Source organism: Abramis brama (genome assembly GCF_963993115.1).
Source record: "Abramis brama genome assembly, chromosome: 13".
Lineage (NCBI taxonomy): Eukaryota > Metazoa > Chordata > Actinopteri > Cypriniformes > Leuciscidae > Abramis > Abramis brama.
Genome location: NC_139975.1, coordinates 31,725,073 through 31,746,716, shown reverse-complemented (window position 1 = coordinate 31,746,716; position 21,644 = coordinate 31,725,073). Strand labels below are relative to the sequence as shown.

At 37.9% G+C, this 21,644-nt stretch overlaps 1 protein-coding gene across 1 annotated transcript; it reads right to left on the bottom strand.

Annotated features, from left to right (window-relative positions):
* Positions 1 to 12,867: 12,867 nt before the first annotated feature.
* Positions 12,868 to 21,149, bottom strand: LOC311094708 (E3 ubiquitin-protein ligase TRIM35-like). Its single transcript, XM_084132832.1, has 6 exons — positions 20,598 to 21,149; positions 19,606 to 19,701; positions 19,263 to 19,493; positions 19,123 to 19,145; positions 18,923 to 19,041; positions 12,868 to 13,798 (listed from the first exon to the last, which is right to left on the bottom strand). Exons 1-6 carry the CDS (start codon positions 20,991 to 20,993, stop codon positions 13,260 to 13,262), a joined length of 1,404 nt encoding a protein of 467 aa, XP_083988958.1. The 5' UTR covers positions 20,994 to 21,149; the 3' UTR covers positions 12,868 to 13,259.
* Between the last annotated feature and the right edge of the window lie 495 nt (positions 21,150 to 21,644).

Below are 21,644 nucleotides of genomic sequence, written 5' to 3'. Positions count from 1 at the left end.
GGATTTCACTGGCAAGAAGAAGAACCCTTTTCACAGTGATATATTATATATATAATAAAATGTATATTTAATAAAACATGTTCAACTTAAAACTGCTACCAAATAAAAGCCATGAATCTAAACAAGTTGTGTTTTAAATTTAAAAAAAAAAAAAAGAGGGAGAGAGCTTTCAGTGAGATTTAGTTTGGGTTCAGTACAAAACTTTCCGCTGTGATTTGTGATTAGCAGTAGAAACTTTCTCTTACACACGCACGCACGCGCGCGCGCGCACATACACACACACACACACACACACACACACACACACAGGGGCATAGCACAAGATCCCGGGCCCTAAGCATAGGCAGTCCTGATGGGCCCCCATGTTCCTCAATTTGTATATATAACTCCCAATGTAGGCTATAAAATTGCTAATTATTGCTAATTTTAGATATTATAGCCTATTCATTTAAAATTAAATAGGTTTCAGTTTAGGCTATTATAATGGTGTGGTGTTTGCAATTAACATTGTTAGTGTACAGTTCATTTATTTAGCCTTTATCTCAGATTACATGTACACCAAATTATCATCTGAAAGTGTATGTTCTGCGCTTTCAATGGGTTGTCTCAGTTCATTTTTAGCATTAACGATCGCGGAGATATTCAAGCAGTTTAGCATTAGCCTATAGATTTCGTGTTCTAGTTTGTGCTCACCTTTCTTTGAAAAGAAGTCAGTTACCAATTGTTTCCCCTCATTTTGTCTTTTCTTCTTTTTTGGTGTTCTGATTTGGCTTTCTTTGAGAAAGACATTTCTACAGCAGAAGTTTGCGCTCCACCAGATGCTCAACTATCTAACATAAACAAAATGTGTGCAGATGGACTAAACCATTTGGCGCATTAGCAAGGGGTGGGACCAGTCAGTCAATCAACCAAGTTATTCAGCCAATACACCAACTTTACATTTCATCTGACATTCATTATGAAATTTAATTAGGAAATGAAAATATCCAGGTAAAATAAAATGTTTATTGTTGTTTATATGTGTTTATATGTTTATTAAATGTTACTGTTTAGATTCAAGATGAATGGCGTGCTCAATTCCTTTTAAGTTTGATTTGGGTGCTCTTCGGTCCAAGGTAGAACATCTTAAGAGGCAGTGTAGAGAAAAAAATCTCTGATAGCCGAGGCACTCCTTAATTAAAATGTCTTTATTGCAAAAAATGACATGTCCTAACTGGACCATTTTAAAATGCCCACGCGTAGCGGCATGGGGCCTTCTTCAGGGCATAGTGAAGCAGATAAAAAAAAACTGTCTTATAATGACAAAGACACACAGGTAGAAGCAAACACACAGGTGCTGACAATCAGTGTTGAAGGTCTGCAGGTAATTGCTAGGACACGCCTCTCACACGGTTCTCAGCACTAAAGCTATTAGTCACAATAATAGACAGAAACACAGGCAACAGATAGCGTGCATATATATTCATGCATACATTGCTAGGGCACGCCTCTCACATGGTTCTGAGCACTGAAGCTGTTGGTCACAATAATAAACAAAAAACACACAAGCAACAGATAACATGCATATACATTCATGCATATATTGCTAGGGCACGCTTCTCACATGATTCTCAGCACTAAAGCTGTTGGTCACAATGTAAGCAAAAGCACAAGCAACAGGTAGCATGCATATATTCATGCATACACATTCATGCATACATATGCATACACATATACATATACAATACATATGAAAAGTGAGTAGTCACAGGAAAGAACAATATTTCAAAATCACAGAAAAGGTCTATAATCTATCTCCTCATTTAATCCTGGATAGTCCATTGCTTTGAAACTCCATATCCAAAAGGTTTCACGTTGCAATAACTGTTTTAAAATATCACCTCCACGTATTGATTTTTTAATAATTTCAATGCCCTGAATTCTCAAAGATGATGGGTCACTATGATGTATTTCTTTATAGTGTTTGGCCATAGGGTAATCTTCATTATTGACTCGAATTGCGTATTTGTGTTCATAAAAACGCTCTTTTAGTTTTCTTTTAGTTCTGCCCACATAGAAACACCCACATGGGCATTGTAGGCGGTAGACCAAATATTCAGAGTTACAGTTAATCAAACCATTAGTCTTAAATTCTCTCTGCGTTCTCAGATCACAAAAAGTCTTACTTTGAATGACACCCTCACAATGACTGCAAGATCCACACCTATAGGTTCCCCACAACCCTTTTTCTAGCCATGTTTTTTGTTTAGGACCTGGAAGGTAACTTCTTACAAGTTTGTCCCTTATGGATGGTGCCTTCTTGAACACAGTCATAGGCGGCTCTGGAAAAACATCTTTCAGAATAGAATCACTTTGAATTAACCCCCAATTGGACTTAATTATTTGTTTCATTTCAGAGGCACTACTACTATATTGGGTAACAAAGACAGGTCTAGAGTTGTTTTTAGCCATGTCTTTCCTCCGCTTTTTTTCTTTAGTAGATCAGAGCGTGTTGTGGAGCGTGCTTTCATTATTGCTTTTTCTATTATCATTGGTGAGTAGCCCCTAGCCCTGAACCTTAATGTCATATCTTGAGCCTGCATTTCGAAATCAGAGTCTTTGTTGCAGATGCGTCTAAGACGCTGAAATTGTCCAAAAGGAATGTTATCTTTCAGGCTCCTTGGATGGAAGCTGTCAGCCCTCAATAAAGTGTTTCTATCTGTGCTTTTCCTATATATTGTTGTGTACAAAAGATTATTGTCATCTATGGAGATAGTCAAGTCCAAAAAATTAATAGATGTTTTTGAATGTTCAATTGACAGTTTTATATTTGGGTTAGTTAGTGTATTGATGTACTCATGAAACTGCAAAAGTTCTTCCTCATTCCCAGACCAAACAAAGAGGATATCATCAATAAAGCATCCCCAAAATACTATCTTGTCACAGAATTTGTTACTAGATCGATTATATATGTATTGCTCTTCCCAGTGACCTAAAAATAAATTGGCATAATTAGGAGCAAAACATGCACCCATCGCTGTGCCCTTGAGCTGTCTAAAGAAATCGTCTTGGAAGAGGAACACATTATTGTGTAAAATCCATTCTGTGAGAGAAAGTAAAAAATGGTTGGGTGGTGACGTCTCCGACCTATGTAACAAATAATGTTGTAAGGCTAATAGGCCTTCCTGGTGGTCAATATTGGTATATAGGGAGGCTACATCTAGAGTCACCAAATAACAATTTTTGACATTTGTGATATTCATAAGTTTACATAGCACATCAGTAGTGTCTTCAATGAAAGAAGGGAGATCCCGCACTAGAGGTTTTATAAAAAAGTCCACAAATTGGGAGCAGGGCTCAGTCAAAGATCCATTGCCTGAGATAATGGGTCTACCCTCAGGTTGTTCTAAATTCTTATGGATCTTAGGCAACATGTAGAAACATGGCATTTGGGGATTCTCATTCATTAGAAAAGCAAATTCATTGTCTGAGATCCATTTCTGGTCTCTACCAAGGGATAAAATGTCCCTCAGTTCATTTTTCATTTTTACAATTGGATTTCTCTGCAATTGTTCATAATAAATATTATTTCCTAGTTGTCTTTGAGCTTCAATAATATATGAACATTTTTCCATTACTACAACTGCACCCCCTTTGTCAGCAGGCTTTATTATTATCTGCTCATTCTTTGTTAGAGAATTCAGTGCATCTCTTTCGCGTTTTGAGAGATTGTGTTTTATTCTGTTCTGTCTTTTGTCAAACATATTGTCTATGTCATGAGAAACCTTTTTGGTAAAAGCAATCAAGGTGTGATTAGAACTCATAGGCATAAAGTTTGACTTAGGCTTAAAATGTCTCTTAGCATCATAAGTGGAAGATTACAACGTGATTTTTGAAGAGCTTTTGTTTGTGGAAAAAATTCAAGAGGGATGAGAGAGACTACAAAGATGGCAACGTCTACCAATGGAAAGAAACTACAAGACCACAACGCCGTCAACGATTTGTGTCCTTCAACCTAAGTACAAGTGGAGAGGAATCTGATGCTACACACATGTCTGATGATTTTTTGGAGGACCAACCACACTCAACAGCTCGAGGTCGACAATCGACTTGGAAGGGAGGAGGAAGAAGAAAAAAACCAGAAGAGGGAGAGGTCGGTCAAGCTCTTCAAAAACCACGTTGGAATCTTCGGAACCAAAAGAAGAATACACGGTAATTAATATCTCAAAAAATATACTAACTCAAGACTCTGTGAATGTGCTATCAAAAGGATTGACTTTTTCCCCTACAAGTGAAGCTAATGCATTTAAAACTAAGGTGGACCTTTTTAGGTTCTATAGAAACCTTAATTTGAAGGTATGGTACCATCAGTCGAATAAACTCTTGAATAGCACACCTGAATTGAACTTTGATACCACTCATGATGCTAAGAGACATTTTAAGCCTAAGTCAAACTTTATGCCTATGAGTTCTAATCACACCTTGATTGCTTTTACCAAAAAGGTTTCTCATGACATAGACAATATGTTTGACAAAAGACAGAACAGAATAAAACACAATCTCTCAAAACGCGAAAGAGATGCACTGAATTCTCTAACAAAGAATGAGCAGATAATAATAAAGCCTGCTGCCAAAGGGGGTGCAGTTGTAGTAATGGATAAATGTTCATACATTATTGAAGCTCAAAGACAACTAGGAAATAATATTTATTATGAACAATTGCAGAGAAATCCAATTGTAAAAATGAAAAATGAACTGAGGGACATTTTATCCCTTGGTAGAGACCAGAAATGGATCTCAGACAATGAATTTGCTTTTCTAATGAATGAGAATCCCCAAATGCCATGTTTCTACATGTTGCCTAAGATCCATAAGAATTTAAAACAACCTGAGGGTAGACCCATTATCTCAGGCAATGGATCTTTGACTGAGCCTTGCTCCCAATTTGTGGACTTTTTTATAAAACCTCTAGTGCGGGATCTCCCTTCTTTCATTGAAGACACTACTGATGTGCTATGTAAACTTATGAATATCACAAATGTCAAAAATTGTTATTTGGTGACTCTAGATGTAGCCTCCCTATATACCAATATTGACCACCAGGAAGGCCTATTAGCCTTACAACATTATTTGTTACATAGGTCGGAGACGTCACCACCCAACCATTTTTTACTTTCTCTCACAGAATGGATTTTACACAATAATGTGTTCCTCTTCCAAGACGATTTCTTTAGACAGCTCAAGGGCACAGCGATGGGTGCATGTTTTGCTCCTAATTATGCCAATTTATTTTTAGGTCACTGGGAAGAGCAATACATATATAATCGATCTAGTAACAAATTCTGTGACAAGATAGTATTTTGGGGACCCTTTATTGATGATATCCTCTTTGTTTGGTCTGGGAATGAGGAAGAACTTTTGCAGTTTCATGAGTACATCAATACACTAACTAACCCAAATATAAAACTGTCAATTGAACATTCAAAAACATCTATTAATTTTTTGGATTTGACTATCTCCATAGATGACAATAATCTTTTGTACACAACAATATATAGGAAAAGCACAGATAGAAACACTTTATTGAGGGCTGACAGCTTCCATCCAAGGAGCCTGAAAGATAACATTCCTTTTGGACAATTTCAGCGTCTTAGACGCATCTGCAACAAAGACTCTGATTTCGAAATGCAGGCTCAAGATATGACATTAAGGTTCAGGGCTAGGGGCTACTCACCAATGATAATAGAAAAAGCAATAATGAAAGCACGCTCCACAACACGCTCTGATCTACTAAAGAAAAAAAGCGGAGGAAAGACATGGCTAAAAACAACTCTAGACCTGTCTTTGTTACCCAATATAGTAGTAGTGCCTCTGAAATGAAACAAATAATTAAAGGGATACTTCAGGATTTAGCATTAAGCTTTGTATTAGTAGAAAACCTGTAGTATTTTCGAATTACCATGCTTTCCACCCTCATATCCCCCTGAGACAAGAGATTTATTGTATTTTTTGTCTGGAAAAAATTTTGTCATCGGAGGATTTTCTGGCCAGAGGCTAAAGACTACAGCCAGTAGATGGCGTTGTTCCGCATGTTTTCAGCCCGCCCATAGAGGGTGGGATCTCACTCACAGAATGTACACAGTGTCAGCCGTCTTTCTTTGGAAGCTAAGCTAGCAGGCTCTTGTTCTGTGGAGAAAGCTGAATAGTAGGAGAAAGCTGAGTAAGTAGGGGTTACCATCTTCCTTTTCCCAGACTTGTCCGGCGGGCGAGATCGTTCAAAATGTCCGGGATTCAGCTTTTGCGTTCTGCGATCGCCATTCATTGTTTACATGCACACCTTTTGTTTCAATCTAACTGAATTCATTCCGATTGGTGAATCTGAATGTAGTGTTTACATGAACGCTAAACAAGTGATCGGTTGATGTGCGTTTTACCCTTGCTAAGAAAATTCCCGCTCCTCTGTGAGAGATACGAGACCGGCGCGTCTCAGCAATGACGCCACCGGCCTCGCGCCGTTCTCCCGCGGCCGTCAGCCTCGTCCTGCTCGCCACAGTAAACATAATGAATGAATGGCGACTGTAGAACGCAAAAGCCGAATCCCGGACATTTTGGGCGATCTCTAGAGATCCCTGGCAAATCCCTGGCAAACTCATCACGTAGGATAGCCTTGTTGTTTTCAACTGCGCACTCTTACCGGTAGGCGTGGCCTCCTAAGGCAGCGAAGCAAGTGCATTCTGGGAGTTGTTGTCTTTCATCCACATAAGCCAAAAATACATTTTCTGGCTTTTCTCAGTCTAGAAAGCTCCAAATTCAAAAATTTCTTCACATTTCTTCTACTTAAATGGCCTATTTTAAATACACATTCATCTTCCCAGAGGTGAAGTATCCCTTTAAGTCCAATTGGGGGTTAATTCAAAGTGATTCTATTCTGAAAGACGTTTTTCCAGAGCCGCCTATGACTGTGTTCAAGAAGGCACCATCCATAAGGGACAAACTTGTAAGAAGTTACCTTCCAGGTCCTAAACAAAAAACATGGCTAGAAAAAGGGTTGTGGGGAACCTATAGGTGTGGATCTTGCAGTCATTGTGAGGGTGTCATTCAAAGTAAGACTTTTTGTGATCTGAGAACGCAGAGAGAATTTAAGACTAATGGTTTGATTAACTGTAACTCTGAATATTTGGTCTACCGCCTACAATGCCCATGTGGGTGTTTCTATGTGGGCAGAACTAAAAGAAAACTAAAAGAGCGTTTTTATGAACACAAATACGCAATTCGAGTCAATAATGAAGATTACCCTATGGCCAAACACTATAAAGAAATACATCATAGTGACCCATCATCTTTGAGAATTAAGGGCATTGAAATTATTAAAAAATCAATACGTGGAGGTGATATTTTAAAACAGTTATTGCAACGTGAAACCTTTTGGATATGGAGTTTCAAAGCAATGGACTATCCAGGATTAAATGAGGAGATAGATTATAGACCTTTTCTGTGATTTTGTAATATTGTTCTTTCCTGTGACTACTCACTTTTCATATGTATTGTATATGTATATGTGTATGCATATGTATGCATGAATGTGTATGCATGTGCATGCATGAATATATGCATGCTACCTGTTGCTTGTGCTTTTGCTTACATTGTGACCAACAGCTTTAGTGCTGAGAATCATGTGAGAGGCGTGCCCTAGCAATATAATGCATGAATGTATATGCATGTTATCTGTTGCTTGTGTGTTTTTTGTTTATTATTGTGACCAACAGCTTCAGTGCTGAGAACCATGTGAGAGGTAGGGATGGCTGACGCGAAACAGTCGTTCCGAAGCTTTGCGAGATCCCGAAGCGCAAATGTTTCGAAACACTGATCCGAAGCGTGATTCAAAACACCCATGTCACGTGACTTTGGCCAAACGAAGCCTCGAAGTGTTTCACTAGGTGTTTCATCCATAGACAGTATAAGAAGTGGACAGAGCCATCTCATTGGATCTCAATTGAGACAAGTGAAGCCCATTTTTAGCGATTTCTTAGCACTTCCTTTCCTGACGCGCAGACTCAAACCGAGCAAAGCGTTACACGGACCACATGAGCAACCCGTCTGTATTCTAGTAGCTGTGCCGAGAGAAATCTGAATCATTCCCTTCCGAATCTTGCAGAGACGGAGAGTGTGAGTAGGAGCTGTACATGAGCTTTGAGCAGGAGCAACTTTTGCTAGGTATTCTGATTAATTATATTGTCATTTTGCCTCCACGTCCCCCCGATTGCCCGCGAGCTTCTCCTCCCGTCCATACGGTAATCTCTCTACTGTGCGACAGAGAGTCGCGTGGTTATGACGCAATCGTTAGCCTACTTTTACAAAAACTGCTTCTACGGGGCCATAACATAAGCTACAAGGTAATGGAGCATTTTATACATTGTCGTGTTTCTTTAGAAATAAATAATGGACAAATGGAGTCTTCAAACGCCTCAGATGTAAAGTTATTCGCTGTCAAAGTGACGCCAAAATGAATGGGAGTCAATGGGATGCTAACTGCAGGTGAAGTTCTGCTACAAGATGGTGGCACACGGCCGGCTTCAACTTCCGGTCGACTTCCTTCCCGCCTGGTTTCATCAGGTGTAGTCCGCCGAATCAGCGTTTGATTGACACGGTCGGGAACAGACCACACAATCGCACATCTGTATAAAAGTGAAATCAACGCATATTGACCTCGTGGGTTTTTGTGAGAGGAGTTTGATTTTGAGATAGCAGATTTTTTATGATATAGTGACATAGTGTGATTTGATTAGTTATAGGCTATTTAGGCTTACATTTAAATTTACACAACACATTGACTGATAGGCTAGAGACAGACAGAGTATACATATAGTGACACATTAATAGATACATAGATATAAATATATATAATATAGATCAGGCACGTGCACACATAGACATCAAAGGGGGCTTGAGCACCTGCCCTTTTTATTCCTGGAGAGAAAGTGCCCTTTTTTCTGGGGTGCTTTTTTTTCATTTTTGAAAAATAATATTCCTGTTTGCGCACAGCTTCCCTGTCAAACAAATATATTTATTGAAGAATAGTATATCTAAATATCAGGTCAGGAGTTCTGAAGCGCTCCCTCTCTGATTTAAACCCGATAGTATTGCTTCCGCTAAAGAAAATAGTATGCTCCGTCTCTACGGTTAGAATCCAATGAGTCCATAGCAATGCTCTGTTTTTCATGGCAACGGTCTGTTATACTCCGCACAGCGGTCTGTTAAGAAATAACACACCGCATTCTACATTGGAATTCAACCAAGCCATGTAATAAAATAAGTTAATAAAATAAGCATATATCACCACCAGGTGATATGCTTTAGTTATTTTGTTTATCCTATTTACCTGCATTGCCCTGTCAATTAGATGCAAATGTGCGCATTTTAACTAGTTGACGCCTAATTTGCATACAGAACGTCCTCAGTTAATGACTTACAACATCAAGAGTCTTTCCCCCTGAAATTTAGAAATCTAAATTGGTGAATATAGAAGAAATCTACAGATGCAAACAGATGGAGGATACACTCTAAAAAATTTAGTAAATCTGAGTAACTGCATATGGTACATTAATAAATAAAACTGAGTAGAAATAAGTTAACATTAAACATAATAACAATATTTATAAATTAACTTTTTATTTATGAGTAATTAATAAATTAGCAGATTTTACTATATGTAACAAAATAGCAGCAACAGCCCTCTTCAGTTTAGAGTGAATATTTGTGTTGATTTTAAAGTGTTATGTATTCTGATAACACCAAAATAATTAAAATGATGTAGTGCCTTGTGCATAAATAAACAAATTATTAGTAAAACACGCCCCTCTGCTTGATGCAGTTATTTAGGTTATTCTAAATACTTGAAACTAGTAGCATAGAAAATGTTTTCAAAACATGCACATTGTGGAATGGTTTCCTTTGCTGCTCTATAAACCTAGTGAATACTAAGGAGACCATGGTTTCTGTGTGAACTGATTATTTTGTAGACATCTTTTGAAAATGAAACAATTGCGTGAGTTTGAGGAAGATAAAATTAATTAACTTTTTTAATTATTTTTTTAAAAAGGAAGTCAGAGTTGCCTTAATATATATATACTATTTTGTAAAAAAAAAAAAAAAAAAAAAAAAACGTAAATGAGAAGTTTATTTCACTTGAGCCCCAGCCCCTCAAAATGTCTGTGCATGTCCCTGATATAGATACATATATAGATAGATTATAGATACATATATAGATACATAGATAGATTATATCTAGATACATAGATAGATAGATAGATAGATAGATAGATAGATAGATAGATAGATAGATAGATAGATAGATAGATAGATAGATAGATAGATCCCTTGTGAGAGGATTTTTTCAAAGGCTGGAGAAATTATCTGTAAAAAAAAGTTGTAGGCTAAGTCCTTCCACAGCAGAGAAATTAATATTTTTTAATAAAAATCTATAAAAAAGTGAGACATTGTGGCTTGATTTCTTTTATTAATATTAATTTTTCATGACCAAAATAACATGCACAGTGAGGAGCCTACAGGTTACAAGCTTCTAGTGATGGGATTTATGGCTCTTTGAGGGGATCCGGATCTTGGCGATCCGTTCCTTTCAAAGAGCCGTTCAAAAGAACGGCTCTTTTGGCTCTTTTTAAATATTTAGTCAGTTTTAAGAAACCAGCTTGGGGGCATCTCAATTTATCCTGGAAATAATCACTGGGAGGAATGATGAGGTGAGATTTGTAGTCAAATAATTAAAACTCAGATATCACACCAATATCTGAGTTTGAATTATTCTGAAATATTGATTATTACCTCATTTGTCATGTGTGGACTATATTCCATAGGGTTGCACAACATCCCTCTGCTTAGACAGTGACATCACTATTTTGGATTTACCTTTAGTACAAAGTGTGTGTATGTGTAAAGCTACGTTGACTTATGTTATTCATACAATACCTACTCACAAATAAACATCAAAAACAAAGCCGGCTGCAATGAATTTCTGTGCAAAACAGCTTTTACTACAAACACTTCCACACAAGAACATTGTTATCACACAAGAACATTTTGATAGAAAAGTTTTAAATATATACTGTAGATAAAATTAGAATAAATAAAATGGAAATGTCTACATACAGTCCACTATTACTACTATTACTACTGTAAACTTTGCAAATAGGACATCAGCCCCTTCAAGTCTTAAATGAACAATAACAAAGTGGGCTGCAATGAATGTCTGTGCAAAACAGCTTTTAGTGAAAAAATTCTATACAAGAACAGTATCACAAAAAAACATTTTGATAGATAACAAAAAATATTTAAAGTATTAGACATATACTGTAGATAAAATTAGAATAAATAAAATGGAAATGTCTACGTACAGTCCACTATTACTACTATAACTACTGTAAACTTTGCAAATAAGAGATCAGCCCCTTCAAGTTTTAAATGAACACAAAATGCAATGTAAATAAATACAAAGCAGTTCCAGCACCCCTGCGCTGGGTGCGCCCCTCCCCCTATAACTGTTCTGTCTCGCGGAGGAGCTAATTTGTGTGCATCTGTGTGAAACACGCATAGGAAAAAAAGAACGACAGAAAGAACGGCTCCCCTCCAGCCGCGACTCGGCTCCCATCGTTCATGTTTATGAGCCGTTCAAAAGAATCGGTTCGTTCGCGAACGTCACAACTCTACAAGCTTCACATATTAAAAAAAATACAATAATAAAAAAAACACACATTTTGAATGGCTCGTTGTCAAGGTTGTTTCAGATCAACACCTGCAAGTGACCACTAGGTGTCACCGTTGAGACGGGTGTCGGATTGATTCGAAGCCTCGACACAATATGGCACATTTGCTTCAACTGTTTCATTGTTTCACGAAGCCTCGATCTGCCCATCACTAGTGAGAGGCGTGCCCTAGCAATGTATGCATGAATATATATGCACGCTATCTGTTGCCTGTGTTTCTGTCTATTATGGTGACTAATAGCTTTAGTGCTGAGAACCGTGTGAGAGGCGTGTCCTAGCAATTACCTGCAGACCTTCAACACTGATTGTCAGCACCTGTGTGTTTGCTTCTACCTGTGTGTCTTTGTCATTATAAGATCAGTTTTTTATCTGCTTCACTATGCCCTGAAGAAGGCCCCATGCCGCTACGCGTGGGCATTTTAAAGTGGTCCAGTTAGGACATGTCATTTTTGCAATAAAGACATTTTAATTAAGGAGTGCCTCGGCTATCAGAGATTTTTTTCTCTACACTGCCTCTTAAAATAAAATATATTCCAGACTTTTCAAGGGCATTTCTCTCCCCTTGGGGCCCTGGTAATCAGTACAGGTTTTACCCCCAGTCTTATTAACGGCATCATTTATCCAATTGATACGCAAATACGCAGAAGAAGAAAACATGAATAAAGCGAGTATTTGCTTTATAGGCCAAACCTGAGAAAATGGCGCCATCTTGTGAAAAAGTCCAAATTTAATTTTTGTATCTTTACCAACGGAATAAAAATGTTAAATGTTTGTTTGCTAAATGACCCTGTGATAAAAAAGAAAACAAAGAAATTTAGTTTTCTGTGGGGATATTTTTGTCCATAAGGTCCTGAGTGTAAATATGTTGTGTTACTAGTGTACAATTGATTCATGAAAGAATAAGATGAGAGTAAAATAAGAAAATTCCAATAAAAATAAACACTTGTGCCAAAATGGATGAAGTTGGCATTAACACAGGACATTTTTTTCTAAAGTACAATTTTACATATGTGATTGATTAGTGAGACCCTTTTATTACAGTGTTGCTATTGAAGCATAATTTGCAAAACTGAATTAATCTAGTTCTACCAGAAAGACTCGGGAGAATAAATACTGTGACAATTATCCATTTATTAGCAACCCAGCAAGCAATAAAGTTCTTTGGCGTAGGCCCCATCCGTAGCTCGCAATCTGAGGGTCCGGACTCTGCATATCCTGCCTGAAGATCAAGGCAGGGGCGCAGCCGACCCCCTGTGAGGTATGGAAGGGACCATCCTGGTGGTGGTGGTGAGGAGGATGGAGGGAAGGATTCAATTTGGAGGAGGTGGGGAGGATGGTGGTGAATTGAAGCGTCAGCATCTGCGAACTCAAACATGAGTAAGTACCGATCTTTTATACCACAAGTGTTGGAATGTGATTGGATAGATAAAAAGGTAGAGTGACGTAACAATTAAGTCTTCCTGGCAGAACTTAATGCTAAAGCTTTCATAAGCATAATCAGATTTAACTGTGATTTTCTGCTTTAATAAACAGTTTAACTGGTAAGATCCTCAGAGGAGTTGTGCAGCGATTAAATAAGAATGGAAAGACTGTGTCGTTGAAGGTGGATGTGAATGTGAGTAAATGTGTGTTGTGTACAGGATCAGAGAATGACACTGTTCCTCTGTCATAGTCCAGCTGAACTCTCACACGCTGAAGCTTCTGTTTAACAGTAAAGACAGTGACGGGTTGCTCTGGGGATTGTGAGGTGTATTTGCTGTTCATGTATCGCACACGCCAGACATTAGAGTCAAAGAAATCTCCCTTCCTTTGGTTTGATGCTGTGGTTATTCCAATAATCCAGAGTGTATTGTCTCCAACCTCCACATCCCAGCAGTGTGTTCCTGAGTTAAAGCCCTCAGATCCCAGGACACATGCATACTCATCAATCCTCTCTGGATTATCAGGATGTGTTTTACCTACACGTCTGTACGACACACTGGTCAGATCAGCAGAGAGTGTGAGATGAGGATTTGCTGTGTTTGGATCCAGAGTCAATGGAGCTGCAAAGAGAATAATATCAGATTAGAGGATGAAAATGATGTATTAGAAATATAAATGTAAAACACAAATAAAGACTTTGTTGAAAGAGATCATAAATGACATTATCTTAACAATGGTCTCTCAGTTACTGTCATAATTGATTGAGGCTTCATTTTTAATATCATCAATATACACTATTGTATCGTAATACATAAATATAGACCATGAGGAATAGACTTTTTATTATGAGTTCGCTGTATGATCTGATGATTTTCTGAAATACATTTCAGATTCACTTAGAAATTCAAGTGATTATTACATATATTTCTATCAAACGTTGATATTGTGTGTGTTTATTGTGCTGTAAGCTCCGTCTTAGCCTCGTATTTCTAGTTGTTTATACTACTACTAAATACAGTTTACCCAACATCTCAGATTAACCTGACATCGCTAGCTTCCGTTACTACTAGCACAACACGCTAGTAATTCACTAGCCTGTTAACGCGCCACCCGTGCGCTCAGCTATTTTTAATTTATTTTTCTCTCGCACCTTTGAGTTCATAAAAAGCTCAGGTGAGTAAGAATTAGTCAACAAACGTAATGTCTTGTCCTGTTATTGTCACCTGCACTTCATGTCACATGTTTAGCATAGCCTTCTCTGTCGGCAATATAGGATTTATATGTGATAAATGCAAGGAGTCAGTTAGGCTGACGGAGAAGATTTCAGAACTAGAGACACGCATCCAAACTTTAATTGAGGATAGTAAGAGTGCTAGACCTTTAGATACTGCTTTGGATGCGCCTAGCATAGTGAACTCTTTACATGACTCGGTTCTGGCTGAAGTAGAGCCTGCGCAGCCGGGCAACTGGGTGACAGTGAGGGATCGCTCTAGTTGCGGATCAAAAAAACACTCTTACGTTCCGATTACCATAACAAATCGATTTGCCCCACTCAGTGAAACACACACTGAGAATTCTGTTGATTGTGCCCTAGTAATTGGTGATTCGATCACACGGAACGTGAAAATAGAGACACCAGCCACCATAGTCACATGTTTGCCGGGAGCCAGAGCGCCTGACATCAAAGCAAATTTAAAAGTGCTGGCTAATGCTAATCGTAAATTCTCTAAGATCATTATTCACGTCAGCACTAATGATGTTCGACTCCGCCAGTCGGAGATCACCAAAATTAATATTAAAGAGGTGTGTGAACTCGCAAGTACGATGTCAAGCACTGTAATTTGCTCTGGGCCCCTTCCTGTTCGCAGGAGTGATGAGATAGTTAGTAGATTGTGTTCACTGAATCGTCTCAGTGGTGTCCGCAAAATAATATAGAATTCATAGACAATTGGAAAAGTTTTTGGGGCAAACAAATATACACATAGATAATGAAAAAGATGCATTGGGTTTGGCATTTAAAGACATTGTAAACTCAATTGGAGTTAGACGGCACGTGTCAGGACCTACTCATCGTCGTAATCATACTGTAATGATCTAATATTATCACACGGAATAGATGTTGATACCGTTGAAATTCTGCAGCAGAGCGATGACATCTCAGTCTTGTGTAAATTACACTTAGCCAAGGCTGCAAAGCCGACTCCATGTTATAAATATGTTAGACCTATCACTTCTGCCACTAAAGATTGCTTTATCAATAATCTTCCTAATCAGTTTCATCATCTCAGCATCCCAGATAGCTTAGAAGAACTTGATATTGCAACATTTAACTCTCTCTTTTCCAGCACTTTAGACACAGTTGCTCCGTTGCGCTTAAAGAAGATTAAAGAAAATAGTCCAACGCCGTGGTACAACGAGCACACTCGGGCCCTTAAGAGAGCAGCCAGAAAAATGGAACGCAACTGGAAGAAAACAAAACTAGAGGTATTTCGCATTTCATGGAAGGAGAGCTCTATTGCTTACAGAGAGGCTTTAAAAGCTGCTAGATCTGCTTATTTTTCAACCCTATTAGAAGAAAATAAACATAATCCTAGGTATTTATTTGAAACGGTGGCTAAACTAACGAAAAAGAAAGCTTCAAGCACCGAAATTTCCAAGCAACACAGCAGTAATGACTTTATGAACTTCTTTACTAACAAGATTGATAATATCAGGGACAAAATTATAACTATGCAACCGTCTACTACAGTATCGCGTCAGGCAGTGCATTGTAGTCTCCTTGAAGAAAAATTTGATTCATTCGTTGCTATAGGAGAGGAAGAATTTACTAAACTCGTTAAATCATCTAAATCTACAACATGTGTGTTAGACCCTATACCGACTAAGCTACTAAAAGAGATGCTTCCAGAGGTCCTAGATCCTCTTCTTAATATCATTAATTCATCTTTGTCACTAGGATATGTACCGAAAATCTTTAAGCTGGCTATGATTAAACCGCTTGTTAAAAGAACGCAACTTGATCCTACAGAATTAGTCAATTACAGGCCGATCTCGAATCTACCTTTTCTGTCAAAGATAGTAGAAAAGGCAGTATCTTCACAACTATGTTCCTTTTTAGAAAGAAATGATATTTGCAAGGATTTCCAGTCCGGATTTAGACCGTACCATAGTACCGAGACAGCTCTCATTAGAGTCACAAATGATTTGCTCTTATCATCCGATCGTGGTTGTATCTTTCTATTAGTGTTACTCGATCTTAGTGCTGCATTTGATACTATTGACCACAACATTCTTTTAAATAGACTAGAAAACCATGTTGGCATTAGTGGAATTGCACTAGCATGGTTTAAATCATACTTATTTGACCATTATCAGTTTGTAGCAGTAAACGAAGAGATGTCTTATCGATCACAAGTTCAGTATGGCGTACCACAAGGCTCAGTACTAGGACCGCTGCTGTTCACTCTGTACATGCTACCATTAGGAGATATCATTAGGAAACATGGAATTACCGTATTTTCCGGAATATAAGTCGCTCCGGAATATAAGTCACATCAGTCAAAAAATGCGTCATGAATAGGAAAAAAACATATATAAGTCGCACTGGACTATAAGTTGCATTTGTTTAGAAATTGATTTCACAAAATTCAAGACCAAGAACAGTCATTTAATCTGGAAAGGCAAGTTATTCAACTACACAGTAGCACACAGAACAACAGGCTGAGTAGGTGTCCGGTATGTTAACGCAACACATTAACAGTTATTCAGCTACACAATAGCATAAAGAACATATACATGGGAGGCTGAATAGGCTAAATTAACATAAGCCAGTGAGTCCAACAAGCAAGTCACCAGTAAACAAGTTCACCAACCCACCGCAATCTCATTCCACATCACTGAATCCATTGAATTTTCTTCATCCTTGGTGTTGCTTCTGAACAACTCCGCCAACTAGAGCACCCTCTCGCGGCTGTAGACAGTAATGTTTTCTCTTGGTTCATCTCAGTCTGAATTAATTTTGATTATATAAGTCGCACCTGACTATAAGTCGCAGGACCAGCCAAACTATGAATAAAAGTGCGACTTATAGTCCGGAAAATATGGTAGCTTTCACTGTTATGCTGACGATACTCAGCTGTATATTTCTTCAAAACCGAACGAAACTTACCAATTCATAAAACTAACAGAATGCATAGCTGATATAAAAAATTGGATGACTCGTAATTTCCTACTTCTTAATTCTGAAAAAAACGAGATTCTAATTATTGGACAAAAAACTTCCTCACGTAATAACCTAGAATACTGTCTAACACTTGATGGCTGCTCTGTCAAGTCTTCGTCGTCGGTTAGGAACCTAAGTGTGCTCTTTGATACCAACCTTTCATATGAAAGTCACGTGTCTAGTATCTGTAAAACCGCATTTTTCCATCTTAAAAATATATCTAAATTACGCCATATGCTCTCATTGGCAAATGCAGAACAATTAGTTCATGCGTTCATGACCTCAAGGCTAGATTATTGTAATGCTCTACAGGGTGGTTGCCCTGCACGCTTAATAAACAAACTACAGCTAGTTCAAAACGCAGCAGCTCGAGTTCTTACCAGAACCAAGAAGTATGACCATATTAGCCCCGTTCTGTCCACACTGCATTGGCTCCCTATTAAACATTGTATGAATTTTAAAATATTGCTGATTACTTACAAAGCACTAAATTGTTTAGCTCCACAGTACTTGAGCAAGCTCTTAACGCATTATAGTCCTTAACGTCTATTGCGATCTCAAAATTCCGGCCAGTTGATAATACCTAGAATATCAAAATCAACTGCTGGCGGCAGATCCTTTTCCTATTTAGCACCAAAACTTTGGAACAGTCTTCCTACCATTGTCCGGGAAGCAGAAACACTAAGTCAGTTCAAAGCAAGATTAAAGACACATCTCTTTGACCTAACATTCACATAATACATTATAGACTTCTATAATTCAATGTTAGGCTGCATAGATTAGGTCAGCCGGAACCGGGAACACTTTCTATAAATCCTGATATACTATTTACATCATAAGAAGAATGGCATCTTTGCTAATTTTAGTGTCTTTGTTTATCCGAGGTTTTCCCGCAGCCTGCCAGATCCAGGCCGTATCCAGATCAGAATCTTCGCCTGGACCCGATGACAACGCAGTGCTGAAGCGCCAACTAGTCTCTCCCTATGGAGGATCCCTTTACCACTCTTTACCATGTTTCCGTTTTCGGGAAATTCGTTTTGCGTACCTACCCCGAAGTGATAAAATAAAAAAAAATTCTGTATCAAAATTTATAAGGAAAGCCCAGTACTTTGTTTAGGCTTGGTTTGTAGGGAATCACAAACCTGCGCACATACTGTATATTCAAACACACATTAATGTAGAACCAATTCTTAATATGCATGTGAACGCAATCAGCGTTTATCACAGGTTCGCGTTTAAAGTCTGTGTAGAGAGAATGGTGTCATCTTAGCGGCCCCTAATTTAATAACAAATGATCGTTGCGACGGAAGCGAATCAATCAAAACTAACTTTAGCTGGAAAATAACTTTATTAAAGAACCGCTATAAAGCCAAAACAATCACTGTTAACATAAATTATACGTTTGTCTCTGTAAAGCTGCTTTGAAACAATCTACATTGTTAAAAGAGCTATATAAATGAAGATGACTTGACTTTATATGTGAACTATCTTCTGCACTGGTGTCAAATCTGCTGAGACTCACTGTGTTGGACAGTTTCCAGCATCTTCTTCCAGACTCTGAACGGCAGGTTACCCAGATAACGCGACACATGAATCAAAGCTCCAGAACTCATCCGTGGATCCGGCTGTGAGATCTGGACTCTGAGGAACATTCAGGAGTCAGAACTGCAGTGAATTTGAGTTCAGATCCACTGAGAGAAGAGATACGAGCAGCTCACTCACCTTTCCATCGTGACTTTATAGTTCTGGAAAATATAGAGTTTGAAAACATTTTAATATCTTATCAAACACTCTCCGTGTCAATGAGTCTCTCTATACAAGTTGTTTTTTGCACAAAGAATGAAGCCAGATTTATTTGTCACCTTTAGAAACGAGACGTCATTGTCTTTCATCATCTCCTCCATGTATCTGATTGTGTGTGAAAGAGCTGAGATGTGTGTGTTCATCTCCTCTAGCTTCTCCTTCATCCTCTGCTTCTTCTGCTCCTCTTCCTCTCTCAGTGCAGTGATTGTAGCTTCTTCTTCGTCTCTGAGAAACTGATGAAGCTTCTCAAACTCTTCTTTAATCTGACGCTCTGTGTGCTCAGCTTGAGACTGAAATCGAATCACATTCACTTCAGTCAGCGCTGTATGAACACACACTCCACTAATGTCAATAATAAACTCTGTGTGTGAATGTTGAGTATTTAACTCTTTATATCCTCACCTTGATGTGTTTAATAGTTTTATCACACTTTTTCTTCATTTCTTCTCCATGTTTGAGCTTGTTTTGTAAGGATGTCAGTGCTGTATTAAATTCCTCCTACAGGTTAAGATGAAAATCTGTGAAATTTATGCAGCTGTGCTTTTTTTTTTTTCAATGGCCAATTCTTAATTATTATATCCATGTAGTTGTAAATTTGTGGTTGTGCAAATACAAATACAGAAAGAGAAAGTATGTTAGTATCAGTCACTTTTTGGTGTGTCTTGTAATTAATCACATATTAATGAAAAAATATTAATAACCCATGACATTTCTATTTTCTATGTTTCGTGCCAATGCTGTTACATTCAAGAAGATTTGAACATCAGAAGGTCAAAGTTTGGGCCTTCAAATTCTAATTTAAAGTCATTAGCAACAGGAAGTCAGATATTTTGGTTTGAATGTGGATTTTTTGGATATTACAGACTCAGAGTTTTTAGCTACTCCTCCTAACTGTTTATTTTATTCACACCAAACTTTTTCAACATGATGAAAATACATTAAAGATGCTAAATTGTGAACGGATATTAAACATCTCAAACGGTTTTGCTATAGTGAGGGATTCGAGTAATAACTTTCGTGCTCTAAGTTTTCCGCCAGCCCAACAGGAAGTCGGCTATTATGGGTTGTTTGGAAACGCATGCTGTGGAATTTGATGTCCTTCTCCTAGGGAATTTATCCAATCCTCACCAAACTCGGTCAGCATGAAGTCAAGACATTGAGGATGCTAAATTGCGGACGGATTTTTGATATCTCAAACGGTTTGGCTGTGGCGAGGAAACAAATTTATGGTGAATAAATTTAGGCCCTAAATAAATATAAAAGGTCAATTTTATATCAGTAGAAAGTCAGAGATTTAGTCTGAGTAAAAATAAATACTGGTCTATTGTAAACACAAATAATACTCTATGTTTAGCACTGTATTCAGCATATGAAATTAGAGATATTTGTCTTACCTTGTAAGATGAAAGCACTTCACTGATGGGTCTGAATGTGTGATTGGTGTGTTTCTCTGAGTCTCTGCACACTAAACACACAGGCTGTTTGTCCTCCCGACAGAAGAGTTTGAGTTTCTCACTGTGTAAACTGCAGATCTCCTCAGATCCTGATGAACGTTTCTCATTTCCCTTCTTTATCAATGAATCACACAAGTTTTTTAACATGAGATTAACTAAAAGTTCAGCTTTTGATGATCTTCTCCTGCAGAGAGGACACTCCTGAGTTTTCTTAGTTTTCCAGAACTGTTGTAGACACTCTTTACAAAAACTGTGACTACAGGACAGAATAACAGGAGTCTTGAAGATTTCCCAGCAAACAGGACAAGAAAGCTCTTCCACAGATTTTGAATCCATTTCCTCTTCTTGTAAAAGATCCAATGATCTACAATTTACTTTCACTTTCTGAACTTTGGTTTAAAGAGTAAATAACGATCAAAATCTGGTTTCATTCAGAAATAAACAAAAATGCTATGAAATAAAGTGTCCTCCTCTGTTCTTCACAACACTGACTTGTTTTAGCTTTCAGAAAAACTGAAAGGCAGAAATAATGACTCACTTCCTTTTAGGTTTTGTAAGAGGGTGGAGTTTCTGAAGACAGACTGGATGTATAGACTGGATTTTTATCACTGTAAAGCCGCTTTGGAATAATCTACATTGCTAAAAGCGCTATATAAATGAAGATGACTTGACATGTATAGTTTTATCTTTATTTTATGTCTGCTTTCAAGCATATTCTGGAAACAAAGAACTGAATAAAGAATCAAGTGAGAGTCTGTAGCATAAAAAAACATTATAAAAGAATTGAATACTATAAAACAAAGATAGACCGTCATTGTGTGTGTGTGTGTGTGTGTGTGTGTGTGTGGGTGGGGGGGACATGGATGTTATCAGTTGCTGACTTCAGAACATCATACTAGCATACTACTCTTCCTATTTCTGCCATTTTTTTATGTTTTTTTTTTTTTTTTTTTAAGCCGGTAGGAAAACTTGCATCACCATCTTCCA

What these genes read in the sequence shown, in the direction of transcription:
- LOC311094708 (XM_084132832.1), bottom strand. Translation starts at nt 20,993, where the DNA reads ATGGATTCAAAATCTGTGGAAGAGCTTTCTTGTCCTGTTTGCTGGGAA. An exon ending in ATGACGTCTCGTTTCTAAAG is followed by an intron (nt 19,146 to 19,262) that starts GTGACAAATAAA and finishes TATATTTTCCAG; the next exon opens with AACTATAAAGTCACGATGGA. An exon ending in TATAAAGTCACGATGGAAAG is followed by an intron (nt 19,042 to 19,122) that starts GTGAGTGAGCTG and finishes AATGTTCCTCAG; the next exon opens with AGTCCAGATCTCACAGCCGG.